At 34.5% G+C, this 20000-nt stretch overlaps 1 protein-coding gene across 1 annotated transcript in view; it reads left to right on the top strand.

Moving 5' to 3' along the window:
• The window catches only part of LOC136846942 (uncharacterized protein DDB_G0283697-like), a 74214-nt gene that overhangs the window by 45764 nt on the left and 8450 nt on the right, over window positions 1-20000 (top strand). Inside the window, exon 3 of the mRNA XM_067118197.1 lies at window positions 19714-19809. Coding sequence (XP_066974298.1) covers window positions 19714-19809 — 96 coding nt within the window. The remainder of the gene's footprint in view (window positions 1-19713; window positions 19810-20000) is intronic.

Raw genomic sequence — 20000 nt, 5'->3', positions numbered from 1 at the left:
CTAAGAGTAGAACAGCGATAGAAGGAGAGAGTATGAATGTCTAAAGAAAAATATTCTCGTAAAAGGAAAAACAATATATAAAAAATTATCCCCCAAAAATGTGACAATTAACTACAACAATTTCATCTTCTCGTGGAAGTAAAATCTATTAATGAACCGAAACAATGAAGAAATATTATTAACACGATTTTACAAGCAAATACAAAAGACCAAACAAGCTGAGACTCGACAACTGGAAGAAACGCAAGGAAAACACAATAGTAGAAAGCACCTTAAAGGTGGAAGGAAAGGGAGACTGTACAATATAAAACAGAAAACTAACAGGAAGACAGAAAAAATAAATTTTAGGAATTGTACAAGAGAATCAAGCAAAAACAAATTTATCTATAACAGATCTGAAAGGCTAGACCGTACAAATGCTAGAAAACAAAAAGAAATCCACAAAATCTTCATGAAAAAAAATAAAAAAATAGGAATATTTACAACAGACAGTTAAGAGGCTGAATTATGGGAACATCGCACTGTGGTAAATAAATAATGATTTGATTAATTGACAGAATTTCCTCGAGCAGCAACAGGAGAATGATATACATTGACAAAGTGTCTAACATAGCTACGCAGACAATCAACGATGGCCGAGGAATTATAAATGACACTAAATAAGTCTCCAGACCTTATAAATGACGACGATATTAGTGAAGTGAGGGAGCCTTTTTTTTTTTTTTTTTTTTTATTCTTTTAACCACGATGATGTTACCGAAGACATGGAACCGTTCTTCACAAAAGAGATATACGGACGAGGAGCAGACGCATAATTTACTGCGAAGGTCCAACCAGCAGGCCACGGATGATTCACGCAATTGCGGTAAATAGGACATGAATTAAAACATGGCAATACAGAATGGAGGTCATTACACTCCTACAAAGCCGTCGGAAATATTCACAGGCGAGTCGAGAAGAAATGCTGGAGATGAAGTGATGCTGTCTGTAAAAGGGACATTGATATATACATCACTTCATATGGCTTATTCTTAAGAGCTTACTTCTATAATTGTTATTTAACGTAGTTTCCTGTACGGAAATGAAGTTAAATTTAAGAAAACACAAAAACATTAACTGTGACTAACCAGTAAGAGGAGAGTGAAAGATAACGTGAAAATTATAAAGCAACATATATCAAGTGATAATATAGTTATAAAATTACTAGATTTAAAGAAAAATGTAGAACGACGTTTCATAATATTTCCTTGTATGACATAAACATACACCCATACATATACAAACGTGTCACTGTATAGTAATAAGGGGATAAAGTTTTATAATATATACATACGCATATGCACGCGTCCACGCGCACACACATACGCACACATATATATTACTAAAAATGGCAGTTTATTTTCACTTCCATATTCAATCGTCATTTGTATGTTCGGATACATCATATAGACATATTCAATAAATATGCCAATAAGATCCATTCAAAAATAAAATTCATGACTGAGCATGAAAGTGATAACAAACTGCCCTTTTTAAACATATTAGTTTTTAGACACGATAATCATATATATATATATATATATATATATATATATATATATATATATATATATATATATATATATATACATATATATATATATATATATATATATATATATGTATGTGTGTAAAGATACATATGTATATTCTGTTTATTAAAAGATACATACAGTTCTTGCTATTCTGTTTATTAAATATATATGATACACACACACATATATATATATATATATATATATATATATGTGTGTGTGTATTATAAATATATAAATACACAAGCAGACATATATATATATATATATATATATATATATATATATATATATATATATATATATATATATATATATATATGTGTGTGTGTGTGTGTGTGTGTGTGTGTGTGTGTGTGTGAAGATACATACAGTTAATAAACAGAATAGCAAGAACTCCCATCTGTTGAGAGCAGACACTGGGCCAATGATAGGTATAGGCCGTCCCGACAGACTTACAACTTGTGAAGATGATAGCTGGGATATAAAGAAACTTTATGTTGCCCGGGGACCGTTTATAAGTGCAATAATAGCAGGGCACGAGGAAGGACAAAATATGGCAAAGGAAAATAAAATGGGAAAGTCTTTTGGAGTTTTTCAGACAAACAGAAGTGGTGGCGAAAGCAGGAGAAGCGGAAAAGGCAGTCTTGTGGAATGTGTTTGCAATAAACTGCTGAATTATGAGAAGCTGCTGAATTATAATACACTGCTGAATTATAATACACTTCTGAATTACGATAAACTGCTGAATTATGAAAAACTGATGAATTGCAATAAGCTGCTGAATTATGAGAAACTTCTGAATTATCATGAACTGCTGAATTATAATAAACTGCTGAGTTATGATAAACTGCTGAGTTATATTAAACTGTTGATTATAATAAACTGCTGAGTTATGATAAACTGCTGAATTATAATAAAATGCTGATTATGAAAGACTGCTGAATAATGATAAACTGCTGAATTATGATAAACTGTTGATTATAATAAACAGCTGAATTATGATAATATGTTGAGTTATATTCGTAGAAACTGCTGAGTTATGCTCGTAGTAAGCAGGTGATTATAATAAACTGCTGAATTATAATAAACTGCTGAGTTATAGTAAACTGCTGATTATAATAAACTGCTGAGCTATGATAAACTGCTGAGTTATGATAAACTGCTGAGTTATACTCGTAGTTACCTGCTGAATTATAATAAAATGCTGAATTATAATAAACTGCTGAATTGTGATAAAATGCTGAATTACGATGAACAGCCGAGTTATAAGCTTACAAAAAGATTTAACTAACACCACTATTCATCCTTGTCTTAATGAGCCAAACACTTTGACAATACTGAAATCCTCAGTTTGCTTCACCAGAGATACAACGTACGGTAAAAATAAGAGACAGCCTCCGGCAAGACTATTCGTTTCTGTCCCCTTCGATTAAGAAAATATAAATAGTGAAGAGATGTTTATGGGGTATGAAATGGTAGTTGAGACAAGGCAGCATCGCACGAGTTGTGTTGTGAAAGCAAATAAATACCCTAGGGTACAGCTGGGAACATAAAGCGATCAGAGAAGCAACAGTACAAAGATGCCAAATAAAAAAAAAAAAGGATGAGATGTTTTCGGTTGCAAAGACGTAGTAAAGAAGAAAGAAGTAAGCAAAGAATACCTATACGATACATCACTGATGGTCACAAACGAGTTACAAATATGCTCTCAGTATAACTTGTTACTAATAAGATCACACAGATGGGATAACTATAAATAAAATTAGATTTGAACACTGATAACGGCAAAATGAGTTGTCTCTAAAGGCATAAAAAGTAATGAATGACTTTAAATAAACCTCTGCTGGTGAAATGTTTAAATTGATCTAAAACTGGTTTTCAAACAACAAAACAGCAAGAAACAATTCTTACATCGAAAAGCAAATAGCGAAGAAACAACAATTCAACTGCACATAAAATTTTGCATATTACTTATTCCAGAGGACAAGAAAGACATCCAAATCAGCTGTTTTGTTTTAGACATGTAACAACTTCCTTTTCTCTTCATTTATTATTTCGCAATAAAAAACACACATCTCCGAAAATTATATCTTGAGGAAAATAAGTCAAACGGTAAACTCTCCTAATTCGGAGAGCATTTACAAATACATGTAATCTCAGGGTCGAATTTGCCAGATTTATATGAATACAGCGGTCACAGGCAACCATCTGTTAACTTCTGAATTCTCATCAATTTTAGGTAAGTTTTCCTTTCTAACCCAACTACGAATCACGGCGTAGAAAAAGAAATTTCTTCATTGCACATTCACAAATTATGAATCAAGGTTTTCATTGGAAAACGTCCAAACATAAATAGTGATTTGAGACGTTAAGAATTTAATGTTCAGCCGCTGTATTTACAGTACACAGATCCGGTAAATGTGACCATCAAAATTCCACATATTTTAAACTGTTCTCCGAAGTAGGAACATTTCACACCCTACTTGGCGGTTTCTCGTTTCATACTTTCTGTCTGGAGCCACAGGTATTACACCAACGAATCGGTATCTGACACCAATATGACTCTACATGAAACACAAAAGATTAATCAGGGTGCCCACAACAACTGCTGATAATTCAGTGCGAGGTAACAAATTTGTCATTCTCCTTATGGCTGCCATCTTGTTTGCGCATTTATTTTCGATGAGCGAATATCTACACATTAATTATCTTCCTTACCATTACTAGGCAATAAATGATCATATTTAATATAATTTCTTATATCTACTACAAATCAGAAATCCACGACTTTCCCTAAAGTAGCCAATCTCGATTTGAGATTGGTAGCCCATTTCGGCATCCTTTGCATAGAAATGTCCTATTTAGATGGCAACCCAGCGCCATCGAGCGAAGGAGTATTAAGGAATTAAGGAATAAGCTGAGTTTTCGATTCTTTGTACATCTTTCAGTTCATAAGATTCGGTCTCACACAATTTTGTGCGTAAAAGAGTAACAATTGAAATATGTTACTTGTTTATGTGGTCACAAAACAACAGTTTTATTAGAACTTCAAAATCATGAGTATCTATTATCAACTCACAGGTCGCTCATAGTACACAGTATCTGCACTGATTTCTGTTTATAAGAGTAAAAAATAGAAATACGTTACTTATTTATGGGAAAACAAAACAACGGTTTAGTAAAACTACTAAATCATGAGTATCTATTGTCAGCTTACAGGTCACAAGTAGGGTATTGTAGCTGCACTGTTTTTTGTTTATAAGATCTCCCTTCCTGATGAAAACTTTTTCTTGACTCACGTCAAAGAAGAGGAATAGCTCGAAAAACCAGTAACAAACGTGTTAGCACGATGAAGCGCCTATTCATTGTATCATAGGTCCAGACATTGCTTCAAGATATATTCAGTCTTTAGTTTCAATTGGTTGGTTATCCTTGCCAAAAGACAAAAATTACTTTACCAGTTCTCTAAAGCCGAACTGATAGTGAACAATTATATGGACATGACACAAGTTCATGAATATATAAATGCACGTGCGTAAACGAGGATGTGTTTTGTATGCACACAAGGATTGAAAAGGTTCGACTTCCTTCGACTAATTTTCCCCAACGAAATTTTAGAAGCAGATACACATCGCAAAGGTGCAACTCAGTTGAACGAACAGTCTCAGTCTCCTTTCTAACAAAAAAAAAAAAAAAAAAAAAAAACTTATCATTCTACAACTCATCATTTCCACATTTCCAGACTTCAAGCTGCACAGAAAACAATGAGTGTAGGTTACCTTTAAGGATCTGGGTACGTCTACCGGATTGAAATGCGAGGCATATCCCATTAATATGTAATTATTTTAATGTACGAGCTTACTGGTGTGATGGCCATGCTTTTTGTTGCCTCAAGTCTAGTAGTGTTGGTCAATTTGGGACAGAAATGGCAGGGTTTCCACCAGAAGGGGTCTTACATCAGAGTCAAAACCAAATGTTATTGGACAGTGATGAAATGAACGGTGTCTAAGATGTCATTTCACCTTTGATTTAGAATCCGATTTCACTTTCGATTTAGACCAGGTTTTATTTATTGGTGTCAACAACCATGCGGACTAATTTTAAATAAAACAATTGGACAGAGGGGGAGTACGCTAACTTACAAAGAATATAATTAACTTTTCTTGTGATCCTCTGATCAACCAAATAGCCTACGTAGGAAAAACTTATTGAGAGAGAGAGAAACTCCCGATGAGAGGCGCGATAAGAACCGCCGGAATGAAGTGACCCTGAGAGAGAACCAACGTCGGGGCTTAATAAGCAGAAACCCGAGACGGCAAGCGTTAACTTATGACCCCCAGGACGAACAAATGGTCCAGAGTGGCAACGTTTTTCAAGCAAATGTGCATAATTGGGCACAAGGAAAATTGGTGGGAGGGGTAGGGAGCCGGGGGTTAGAGGGGACTGCAGGGTAAGGCCCCTAGGAACGTATCCTTCGGCTGCGATTAATGGCTGATTCACAGGTAAGGACCTGCGGTAGGGGAGACCTGAGACCAAGGTAGGGGGAATGAGAGGGGGGTCTTGGTTGGTGGTGTGGTGTTGGTAGGGTGTTGAAGAGGGGTACGAGGAGGGGGCAAATGAGCGGGGAAGGGAGGGGAAGGGTATTGGTCGATGAGGAGTATACTACTACTGTGATTGAGACCAGACCAGGATTAATGCAAACTACCAATTGTCTGAGAGACTACGCGGATGCAAAGGACGAATACGCCCATTAAAACCACTGGATCTTTTATTGCCTCGGTAAAAGACAAAAAATAATAAGGGGAGGGGGTAGGTTGTTCGTAAAATGAGATCTTTCGATCATCAAGGCCTTCAGAGTTCTGCAATCTAAACCATTCTAAGCCTGGGGAAGACTTTGCATGCAGTTCGAGAACTTAATTGGTCCCCCGTCTAAGCTCCACCTCTGATGGCTACTCTTGCCGGTTCATTCAACTTGAGTTGAACTTGGTTTTTCATTTCACAAAAAGGTCTTAAACGAGACATATAACAAAAAGCACAGCACATGAATCAAATTTATCGAAGAGTAATAATGCCATTATTAACTCTCCACTAACCTCTACGTTATTTTGACTGCCTACCACGCGTATACATTTTTGACAAAATCATGAGATTAAGTTGGCAAGTGGAAACTAAAAATTACTTTGAAGAAAACAGAAATCATATTTGGCACAGAATTCATCACTTTCTATGTTCGCGGCAACAATCCTGAATTGTTAAATTAACGCAAACTGTCAGTCAAACACGTATAAATATAATATTTACGTATTATACAAGGACTGAACGTATAATCATGATCGCAACGGAATGTCAAAAGTGGATTATGATAATGTAGAAAGAGAAATAAACACTGATGAGAAATAATGGCAAGCTGACGACCTTTCACTGAATCAATACTTTAATTTCACATGTAAATTGTGGCGAGTATTTTCTCATCATTGCCAGCTATTTTTTTTTTACTCTCCGGCACCTATTTTTATTTTATCAATATAAGAAAAATTAAAGACGGAAAGCTCAATGTCCGTGTCCAGCCATCTGCACCATCGACAGAAGAAAGAAAATGACCAGAGCGGAGGCTGTCCAGTAAATTATAACTCACTGAATCAGCTGAGGGATGTAGATATTTTTCAGACTACTCTCTCTCTCTCTCTCTCTCTCTCTCTCTCTCTCTCTCTCTCTCTCTCTCTCTCTCGTCGGTGTATTTCACGGATAGCAGTACCTTTTTTAAAGCTTAGTATTTACTGTGTCTCGTAACTATCTTAGAGTTTCTTGAAAGGTAGCAAGTAAAGTTCTATCAGATTCAATTTTGTTTTACTTTTCTCTCCAGTGATTTTGAAACACTAAAATGTCATTTTCCTAAATCCCATTACATTAACCTTACCGGATTTGCTAGACATTTTTACCTCATTAATCAATTAAAGTCTCCAGTTTTATACAAGTACTCGTTTTATTCCTCAGTACAAAAACATGAATGACTTAACCTTTGCAAACATTGCAACTGGTTCCTCTCTGCATCAAAGCGGAAATAAAAGCTCTCCTTTTTAATCATTAATTATCTTTCGAAAATCTAAAATGGAATAAATTTCTCCAATTATAAACGTTCTTCCTGCAACCGTTCGAAAACTCGAGGAAGAGGAAAAACGTATTTTAAGTTCTTTTTTAAGACTCTATTAATATCTCTCGGTGGTTTTAGTCTAATGGCTTCTTCGTGTAAAGGTTTTAGCTCCACTGAGTCTTAATAAATTCTACAGATGCGAAAATTCTTTCTAAATTTCGTCCTGCGATGGCCTTCTAGCTTTGTCTGACTGTATTTATTGCTACAAATTTTTTCCTTTTACTTTTAGTCACTAATACACACACTCAATTTATATATATATATTATATAAATATATATATAATATATATATATATATATATATATATATATATATATATATATATATATATATATATATATATATTTATATATGTATATCAACGCAATAATTCTACCTTCCGATCGTGAAAGGAGAAGAAATGCAGCAGACTAAAATGTGTCGTCGATGTTGGACCTATGCAAATATTTTAGTTAACTTTATTTTTGTCATGTTTTATCTTGTTCTATCCTGATATTGATAACTTTGTATTTACATTTTACTTATACTTTTTACGTGTGTAATTACTATATTAATTTTACATTAATTTTGTTGACCGTCTATTTTCAGCTATTTATTTTTCGTCTGGTTGTTTCTAAGTATGTAAATACCTAAATAGCAATTCTTGGTAATTGTCAACAGGCCAGTTCTAAACAAGTTTAGTAACAAACCTATATGTTTTAACTGTTAATTTCAAAACGCTAACTGCCGAATATTGGATTTTAACCATCGAATAGTTATGTTTTTGACAAGTGTTCCCTTGAAAGAATGTTATATATATGTGTGAATTTCTTTGTAAACACTCATTTGTAGCAGAAGATGTCTCTAGAAGAGACGAAACGTCCTAACCAATAAAACGTCCATCAAAATGAACTTTGGTGCTTTACTCCATCAGTTGCCTGAAGAACAGAGCAAGATAATAAGGAAAATCGAGAACATTAGTAAGAAACTAATAAACTGCAACTTCGCTGTCATATTTAACGACATTTACATATATATATGTATATATATATATATATATATATATATATATATATATATATATATATATATATTATATATATATATATATATATATATGCATACACACACAACACACATATATATATATATACAGTATGTGTATATATATATATATTTTCCTTTTACTTTTAGTCACTAACACACACACTCAATTTATATGTATATATATATTATATAAACATATATATATATATATATATATATATATATATATATATATATATTTATATATATATATGTATATATACATATATATGTATATATATACATATATATATATATATATATATATATATATATATATATATTTTATATTCACTTTTACATATATATTATATATACAGCATATATATATATATATATATATATATATATATATATATATATATATATATATATATATATATATATACATGTTTATGTGTGTGTATGTAGACACAATAATGTGATACATGAAATAAAGCAAATAAGAAGAACCCACAGTGCCTCTTTAGACCTAATCAGTGAATTGCGTAACTGGTACTTCATTACAGTGGGTCGCTGTCAGAGATGCAGAAAGGCACGAGGCTAGCAACTGCATCCCTAAATACCAGTCGCGAACCGGGAGGGTAACCACTAGATCACACCCTCTGTGGGAAAAAGGCGTATAGGTGATGGAAAACTCTCGACTTTGTTAGATTATAGAGGAAGATCATAGGCTTTGTCACAGAATGGGTTCACCTGGTGGTAGGCGACCTCCTCTTCACTAATTTCCTTCTTCATTTTTACTCATTTCCTTCAGAATCCCGATGCAAACAAACTTAGGTTGATCTTGGTCAATCAAAATGAACATACTTTACATTTTCAGACGTTAATATTCTAAATATATTATTCATTTTGGAATGTCAATTCCCTGCTCACAAGAAATCAGTAACACCGACGTTAATGGATTTATCAGTAATAATAATAAGTAAAAAATGTACTGAAGTTACTTTGGCGCAATCGAGTTTTCTGTGCAGCGTGTACTGCTATATGAAACTCACAGCCACGGCCTATAAAATTCTCAGCCACGGCCCATGAAACTTTCAGTCACGGCCCGGTGGTGGCCTGTGTTGTTGGCACCTATAGCGGTGTCAGACGAAAGATCATGGCTAAATTTAACCTCAAATAAAATAAAAACTACTGAGGCTAGAGGGATGCAATTTGGTATGTTTGATGATTGGAGGGTGGATGATCAACATACCAATTTACAGCCCTCCAGCCTCAGTAGTTTTTAAGATCTGAGGGCGGACAGAAAACGCCCAGACGGACAGACAAAGCCATCTCAATAGTTTTCTTTTAAAGGAAACTAAAAATCTTATTATTCAAATTAATAATACTTACGGCAATAATATCAACCGTATAATTAATTATATTCAATACATTTTTAGAGAAATGATTTAATCAATAGACAAAGTAGTATTTTCCGCACCAGACACCGTTTTGTCATGCTTCTTGAGCGGACTGATTCGAAAACCACTAAGACTTTCGAGCACTATTTTTCGACTTTATATAAGATCAATCGTTAGGTTCACATATTTTCCGATCGCTAGTTGGTAAATAATATTTCCCCATCCATCCATATACATACATAAATATATACATATATATATATATATATATATATATATATATATATATATATATATATATATATATATATATATATATATATATATAATATATACATATATATAGCAAAATTCAATACTGTTTACATGAACTTTCTTATAAATATATAAAAATCGAGGGTCTTTCCTAGATAGTGACCCCCAAGGGTTTTCGGGGGTCGTTATCTAGGACTGATATTTTTTGGGGTCATTATCTTTATGATATTTATGGTCTTTTGTTTATGTTTTTACGATAATCCCCGACGGGGTTGTACTGAACGCGCCGCAAAGGTGGATACACACCGGGTTAAAACCCTTGGGGGTCACTATCGAGGAAAGATCCAAAATCGACTGTCACCTAATGGGCTATAATATTTTAACACGCATGATAGTAGACTCCCTGTATTGCCCGTCGCTTCTCAGTGTTCTGGTAGTTTCGGAATGAAATTATATGAATGAAATCACGTGAACACATTGATGTACATATGTCAGAAACCGACTCTGATAAAGTGAAAGTAAGATTGAAAAATCAAGAGAATTTTCTGGGCGTATTTTAACAAAGAACTTTCGCCTCTCCTGCAAGCAATTTTTATCGGCAACTATATAACTTTTTATAATAATAATAAAAATAATAATAATGATAATAATAATAATAATAGTATCATCATCAACAAATATCCAGGTATTTCTTACAAGGCATTATTTTAATCCAACAGCCTTATTAATGATTTTCTGTGTAGTCAGTTTCCTAAAGAGTTTCCTTACTGGCAAAAAAATTAAAAATGTATACACCCACAATAAATTCCCCGTCTCTGGTCTCGGGCAGACATGAATTATAAAATAACGAAAACTGGCTTTATATAATTTTCTTCTTAACTGCACTCAAGCATGCTAAGGTCAAGAAAGAGTGACGCAGAGTGAAGTACCTGACGATCGAAAAAAGTCTACGGGTTCCCAACTCCCATTTTCACATATTTCTTTAGGTAGTAAGAGCAGAATGCGTTCTAATGTTATATTCCATTATCAATCATGATTATCCGTAGTGGTAGACTAATGCGTTCTAGCGATGTATATCTTGATAAAAACTAATCAAACAGCATTTGAATAATGACTGAATAGTGCGTTTTAGAACATCGATCTGAACAACTAAAATTGTATAAAAATGAATACTAATCGTGAGTATCGGCTAATTTGAAACTACAGTATATATAAATCATGAACCTCACACTTAGACTTCAACGTATTACATCCTAAAAGTGTATAAATGTAAATAAAAATAATGACGTAGAAGATTCGCTGTAAACATAGCTAACTATAGCTTATTTTAAATCGATGAACTGCCCTACTTAATTGAAAAATGCTGAGAGCAGACATACTCAGAATTCAAGTTATATATAAAATTTGCCATTAACTGTTATGTTTGAGTAGTAGAAAATACAAATCATAGATTCTGCTGGCTATGAATGCGATAAGGGAAAATAGTTTTCTAGGATACCAAAAACATGAAAACAATTTCCGACAATACGAGAAACATGAACATAATTTTCTAGAATACGAGAAGGAAGAATATAATTTTCTAGAATTCACTCGAAAACAGACTAAAATAAAAGCACGTGACTCTAAGCTACAGACTACTAAAGAAAGCTCGAAAGATCTATTCAGTCATTCTAAATCAGCGCACACTTCACCTCTTGTAGATTCATGTCAGAGGGTGGAGATGTGGGGTTGGGGGGGTGGAGGAGAAGGTTGAGGGGTATCTCTTTGACAGACTGACTGTGGAGCTCTAACGAAGAACTGAATCGAATTTAAGTTACAGTCAAGTTAATCCCCTACTATCTGAACCAACACTAAGCATAAATTAGTTTCCCCTTCCTTACTGATTACAGAGTTAATTACAATTTGCTGAAAAAAAAATCCATTTGACATTGAAATTATTGGAAAACAGTAATATCAAAGTACCGACGACAATTCGGTCTCTGAAATGAATCAGGATCGAAGGACGAAAAAAAAAAACAAAAAAAAAAAATCTTAGTGGCAAAAAGTCTGACAGGAATACAAACATAGTGAGAATTCGATCCCTGAAATGAGTCAGGATCGAAGGACAAAAAAATCTTATTGGCAAAAAGTCTGAAAAAAATACTATCATGGTCGAAGGAATGATAAAATCGCATTGTCACAAACAGCTAGCGAGCCTACTACAGCTACAATAAATCAGTGTCGAAGGAGTGAGAGACATAGGGAAAAATATTTTGCTAACTACTGTGTCAATAATAAACCAATGTCGAAGGAGTGAGAGAACGAGGAAAAAAGACAATCTGCTGAAAACGTTCAAAGTCTTGATATATAACAAAGAAACGTCTTTAAACGCACGACTGTTTTGAACCGGGACGATCAGCTTCGACGAAGACTCGGGTATTGCAATTACCTGAAATCGACATTTTTTCAATAGGCTACTGTTTTGCAATGAGTGAGTGTGACAGTAGAAAGTATCGTCTAAAAAATACCAGCAAGTATTTGCGAGAGAGAGAGAGAGAGAGAGAGAGAGAGAGAGAGAGAGAGAGAGAGAGAGAGAGAGAGAGAGAGACTTCCTATTCCATAATAATTTTGTTCTTAGTGATAGCATTTCCAAGTTAGTGGTTACTGAGAGAGAGAGAGAGAGAGAGAGAGAGAGAGAGAGAGAGAGAGAGAGAGAGAGAGAGAGAGAGAGAGTTTTAATAACTATTGTTGCAGAAATCTGATTTTTAGTCAATAAACTATTTTGGGACAGGACAACAGAGAGAGATTCCATTTCTCAAAGAAACAGTATTTCCCAGATAGGCATGGTTATAGAGAGAGAGAGAGAGAGAGAGAGAGAGAGAGAGAGAGAGAGAGAGAGAGAGAGAGAGAGAGAGAAATTCCTATTCAGTAGTTATCCTTAAAGAAAGAGATTTTTTCGTTCAATAAACTATTTTGGGACGGAGAGACAATTCCTATACTAACTACTTTGGAAGAGATCTGATGTTCCGGTCAATAAGCTACTTCCTGAGAGAGAGAGAGAGAGAGAGAGAGAGAGATACTTCCTACTTCATAATAATATTGTTCTTAAAGAGATAGATTTTCCCAGTTAGTAGTTACTGAGAGAGAGAGAGAGAGAGAGAGAGAGAGAGAGAGAGAGAGAGAGAGAGAGAGAGAGAGAGAGAGAGAGATACATCCTACCTCATAATAATATTGTTCTTAAAGAGATAGAATTTCCCAGTTAGTAGTTATTGAGAGAGAGAGAGAGAGAGAGAGAGAGAGAGAGAGAGAGAGAGAGTCTTACTTTCTTTGGACTACGACAACATTTTGCCTTGTATGAAATACATCAAAATCCACATTAGGAGTCTTTAAATTGGGTAAAAAGAGGGGCGTTTCTTGATCCAACAACTGGATTTTTAAAAATTCTATTTATATCTAATGACATCGCAGCTTTATATTTCACGTACTGGTTATGCAGATGCTAGAAAATAAAACATCCTACGATTTTATTTTACTCACAACATATCGCTACGTATTTCACTGTTTTATATAATCATTTATAGGAATGGAATGGAATATAAAATCTAGGCCAAAGGCCAAGCGGTGAGACCTTTGAGGTCATTCACAGCTGAAAGAGAAACTGAGAGTAGAAAACTTTTAAAGGTTTAACCGGAGGAAAACCTTGCAGTTTCACTATGAAACAATTGTTAGGAGAGCGTGGAAAGTAAGATGGAAGGAAAAGAATATGAATGGAGGTACAGTAAAAGGAATGAAAAGGGTTACAGCTAGGGGCTGAAGGGACGCTGCAAAGAATCTTAAGTAATGCTTACAGTGCACACCGCCTAACGTGTATTTTTATTTATAGGTTATGTCTATGTATCTAAATTTACATCTACTGATAACGTGAATTAACGCTGCATCTTAAGTTTTTTCATATTTGAAATATGTTAATATTGACTTCACAGTTTTACAGCTTTATTAATTGTTCATGTCTGTAAATACATATTTAAATTCACTGTGCTTATCAGACGCAGCTTTCAGGGCATTCACCGAAAGTAGCATCGTGGATTAAACGTTCGTTCTTTTGGGTTTAAAAGGAAAATAACAGTTCCTGAAGTCATGGAAACGGCGACTGAAATAGACTTGTTTCCATTAGAATCGATTTACAAGTATAAAATGCTGAGGCAGAGGTAAAAATAACAACAGCAGTATTAGAATTATTGTGATCAAATTTCCACGATCATGGTTTTACAGTATTAGAAGAGTATTGTTATCATTGCTCCACCAGTTATTAGAACCTATTTTATTTCAGAAGGTGACTGTGTACTTCGCCTGGCAGTAAAGGACCCCGTCTGTTGCGTCCAAGCAATCGGGAATGTCTTTGGGAAAGTTCCGTTAAATTCGTTGATCCTGTGTTCACCTGGTAGGTACGCACTGTAGTGGGTTGCAACCAGGTTGGAGAGGGCCATGGGGTTAATAACCTCACAACCAAAAGACTTGCAGAAAATAGGAGGGCTAACACCTCTTAGAGTGACCTCTCTGTGGGAGAAGGGAACGGGGTGAGAACAATGGTAAGATTAATTTCTAGTGCATGCGTGATCGAGTTACTTATCTCGCACCTGGGTCTAACGAGCCTTGCCGAGCTTCGTGTTATAGGGAGACGGAATGTATAATTAACTTAAGAGTTGTGTAACCGTTTATTTCCCTCAACAAATATATAAACAAACAAATAAATATAAACAACTAAATTCGGGGACGTAGACCACCAACAAACCCCCCCAAAAAAGAACAAACATAAACACACACACACACGCACGCACACGCAATAAACATACATCACGGTCATAAACAAGGCGCTTATAGAACAAGACAGCCCACGTGGTGTGGTCTACACCGGACAGGAGACTCGGCTCCAATTTATAATGGCACATTCAAGTACGGAATATTTCTGGGAAAATATCTATCGCAGCCGTAAATATGTACTTACGAGCTGTTGGATTCCAAATCGGTGTCTGTTGCTACAAAACGCGTATATGTTTATGCGCCAGTGATTTACAATTCCACGAAAGATGGCCATATATTGCTTTAAAATAGAATGTGTTAAGTGATTTATAAAAATGTGTCCTATTGAAGTAATGGGAGAAAATGCACCAACTTCATAAAATAGCCAACGCGATAAATAATCACGAGGACATACAAGCACCGATAATCAAAACACTAGATTTATAAAAACGGTTAACTACAAACAACGGAAAATTAATGACGATTTCTTTCATCGGTTGTGACCGCGGTGGCGGAACAAACGGGACACTAAAAACAAATATTTCAACGTACGAAGAATAATGAAGTGCCGAGAAAAGACGGAGGAGCAGGAAAAAAAAAACTATGAATAAGTATATTTATTCTATATTTACACACACACACACACACACACACACACACACACACACACACACATATATATATATATATATATATATATATATATATATATATATATATATATATATACTATTACTACCTCAAACACCCACCTATATTCAAAACGCTGTGTATGACGAACCACAACAGCGTAAAAGGATAATTATTTCTTCCATCTACTGGGACCACAGTAACTGAAAAAAACCTAACGGTAAAACGACTATGTGCTTTACTTGTGGCAATTAGTGAAAGAAAAAGCAAAAATGAGACGAAAAAACGAGAATGAAAAGAAAAACTCAAAAAGGTGAATGGAACCATCTTGCCCCATCCCCTGGAACCGATTGTCGTTCATCTGGCAGCGCAGCGGTCCAACGCGGCAGCAGCGGCCTCCCCAGTAGAGAGAGCAGCAGCGGGTCCCAGTCAAACAAAAATTATTGTGTAGTATATTTCAGCTCGTATGACATGTGCGGCATATCATGATACCATAATTCATCTGTTACACGTACACACCAATCATGCTGATTTTGTATTTATTGTTTTTGGATACGACGCTCCCTTTCTCCCTCTCGACGGAGCTTATTTAAAATAAAAGGTATTCATGCCAAGTTTCTTATAATTTTATTTACCCCATACACACGGCAAGGGTCTTTCGCTGTAAACTTGATACAATTTTAAACTCCTTACAGGTTAGGATGGCATTATCACATTATCTAACAATAATGCTATAAAACAACTTAGACTGTTTTTACGCTACATGACGATATGACATTTATTCAGTGGCTGAGTAATGGAAGCCAAAGTTCCTTAACAGCTGGAATTAAATGCTAATGAATTCAATTCAAATAAATGCTACTGACAAGCGTTAACTAACCTGAATGTTAGATTAGAAAGCCAACTCAATTCAAGTCTAAAATAAAGATGTAGGAATCATCAAGTAAGGAATTTATTTTATTAAATTGGGGATAATAAGTGAAACGTAAATAAATAGATGTATTTCATAAGAGATGAAATGTCCACTAAATTAAGAGTTCCAATAAAACGCGAATAGAATGTTACCAAAATATATAACCAACCGGACTAAAAGCGAGTATTAACTGAATGAAACGAATCTGAAAAATGAAGTTAACCACATTAAATAAAGGGATGAAGCGTTGGACTGGATCGCAAATTGATCTAGAAAAAATAATGGAAAATATTTGAGCGAGAATCGTCTCTTTCAATGACAAACACAATTAAGCATAACCGAACTGAACACGTGTTTCAGAAGAGGTAACTGAATCAGTTTGGTTTTTGCAGCAATAAAATTGAAGTATTTTCAGAAATAGTGAAGAGCTTTTCAATTAGATTTATTAAGGGCAGGAATACAGCTGATAGGAACAAGGTAATGATAGAGTGCGTAGCAGGTTTTATCTATTTTAAGTAATTCTGAATTACCTGCAATTCCACATTTCACCATTGGCTCAGGAAATATAGACTTGTGGAATAAAGTCGAAACCTTAATAACCAAATAAAGTGAAGCGGACAAACTATGATACAAAAGTTAATATATATATATATATATATATATATATATATATACACATATATATACAATATATACAATATATATGTATACATACATATATATATATATGTATATATATATATATATATATATATATATATATATATATATATTATATATATTATATATAATCACGTCACTGCAGGTGAAAAATGGGGCTGGGTGTGCGTTCAGACCGGTTTCAGCTTTATTTCCAAGCCACTGATGAAGGACTGATACATAAGAGGCAGAAATCACAAACAGAGACAATACGCAGTGTGTCAGTGTTTCGTCAATGGCTTGGAAATAGAGCTGAAACCGGTCAAGACTTACACCCAGCCTCTCATTTTTTTTTACCTGTGGTAATGTGTGAGAACGAATCACGTGTTAATGTGATTATAATCATATATATACACACATATATATACAGTATATATATATAAATTATATATATATATATATATATATATATATATATATACATACATACATAAATTTATATATGATTGTGGTCACTTGAACACTTGATTCGTTTGTCACAAATCACCACATACACACACACACACACACACACACACACACACACACATATTGTATATATATATATATATATATATATATATATATATATATATATATATATATATATATATATATATGTGTGTGTGTGTGTGTGTGTCTGCATATCTGCCACCATCTCGTTTGACAGGTTAGAGTCCAGGGTTCCACACCAGGCCCCTTATTCCAATTAACACCCTATCATCTCTTCTTGTATTCAAAAGGCGGCTGTACCCTTTGCCACGATGTTAAATTATTCTTTTCTCCTTCCATTACTTAGCTTCGTCTCGAAGTCACTGCTGATACCTTAAACCTAAGCGTATTCAGAATATTGCAAATAACCTGATAGTTTTTTCTCTCCAAAAGGAATTGATTTTAGATTAAAATGAATGTGCATATATATAAATTCATGTACAAACTCACAGCATCACTGTAAAAGTTGTATATATATATATATATATATATATATATATATATATATATATATACTATATATATATATATATATATATATATATATATATATATTTATATATACATATACATATATATATATATATATATATTTGTATGTATATATAAACATATATCCACATATAATGTATATATGCATATATATATATATATATATATATATATATATATATATATATATATATATATATATGCATACCCTTTCATTTATTCACAACGTTCGTTTAGTGCAATGAACGACACACAGGGAGATCCGTGGAAACAAATGAAAACGACCCTATCACCGTAAATTCCCAAGAGATAAAGGAAAATCCACAATTATTGCATCAATAGGGTCACTGTACGGACACCAGGCATTTGCTTATGCGTATGTGCACACACATGAGTGTGTACGTGTGTATGTGCGCGTCACATACAGCCCATCCAACGTGATCCCCCAACAGGGGGCCCACACTCAATCGCTGTGCGTGTGTTTGTGATGAAAAGATAAAAAGTACAAATCATAAAAGGTTTATACGGATGAAATTCATACTGGGATAAAATATCCTTATTACAGGGGTCCAGCAAGCTGCTTTAAGATGTAGCAAGTCACACGTTGCAGAAATAACCATAAATACTTCAGTTATCATAAATAATTCAGTAATTGCAGTTGTTCCTTCAGTTGCCGCCCAGAATCGCCGGACCAGATAATTTTATGTTACCTCTACATCGAAAATATACGTAGTTTTCTTCATATAGTATGCATACGACATAATACTGGGAAGATGCAAATAAATCATGCTTATAAATCCTCCCGTGAAAGCTTATACGCTGAGGCCTGTTTCAAGTCCGGATACATGAGAGGAACTTGTACGGGTACAAGACGCATGCCTCATAAAAAGTAGTTACTGATCAAGAAACTCAATTCAGACTCAATATGGAAAAATTTTTTCAAGTCCTGACAATGAATAAGGACACGAGAACTGAAGAATCCTCCATAATCAGATTCATGGAATGTTTTAGCGTGCATGCAGTAGGATGGGCAAGAAAATGTGCGAAGAGATGAAATTAGCAAAAGTGGAAAGACAGCCACCAGGAAATTGCATTTAATGGACACTGAGGAGCCACCTGATGACCGGGCTGCAAATTCCTGAGATGTATGCTAGTATTGCACTAGCCTCGGTTTTTTTGCCATGCCCCTAGGTTAGGTTAAGTTAGGTTAGATAAGGTTGGGTCAGGTTAGCTTAATGTTCACATTGATACTTTGGATGTGGGAAACATAAAGAAATTATTTTCAAGAAAATTCTATGGTTAGTTTTTACGATATGGCGTCCCGCTTTTTTCAGGGAAGGGTCTCAGTACTCGGTTACATCTCGGGAAAATGTGACGGGGCTGAAACTGCGCAGAAGAAACGTGGAGGGTCCTTGGATCACCGGCAATGGGTCAGAATGAGGACTGAGAGCCAACGCAGCCAGTGAGTGAAATGATTTCTACAGGTGAACAGAGCAATAATCGCGTAATAAATGATTCACAAGGTTTTTATGAGGTCTTAGAGGAAGTTTCAAGCGGTACTCGCATTATTACTCTCCTAGGGAATGAATTTGTAACCCATTTTACGAACAAGATGTTATTG

This window comes from Macrobrachium rosenbergii, chromosome 16 (genome assembly GCF_040412425.1).
Source record: "Macrobrachium rosenbergii isolate ZJJX-2024 chromosome 16, ASM4041242v1, whole genome shotgun sequence".
Lineage (NCBI taxonomy): Eukaryota > Metazoa > Arthropoda > Malacostraca > Decapoda > Palaemonidae > Macrobrachium > Macrobrachium rosenbergii.
This window is presented reverse-complemented; position numbering and strand designations above follow the sequence as displayed.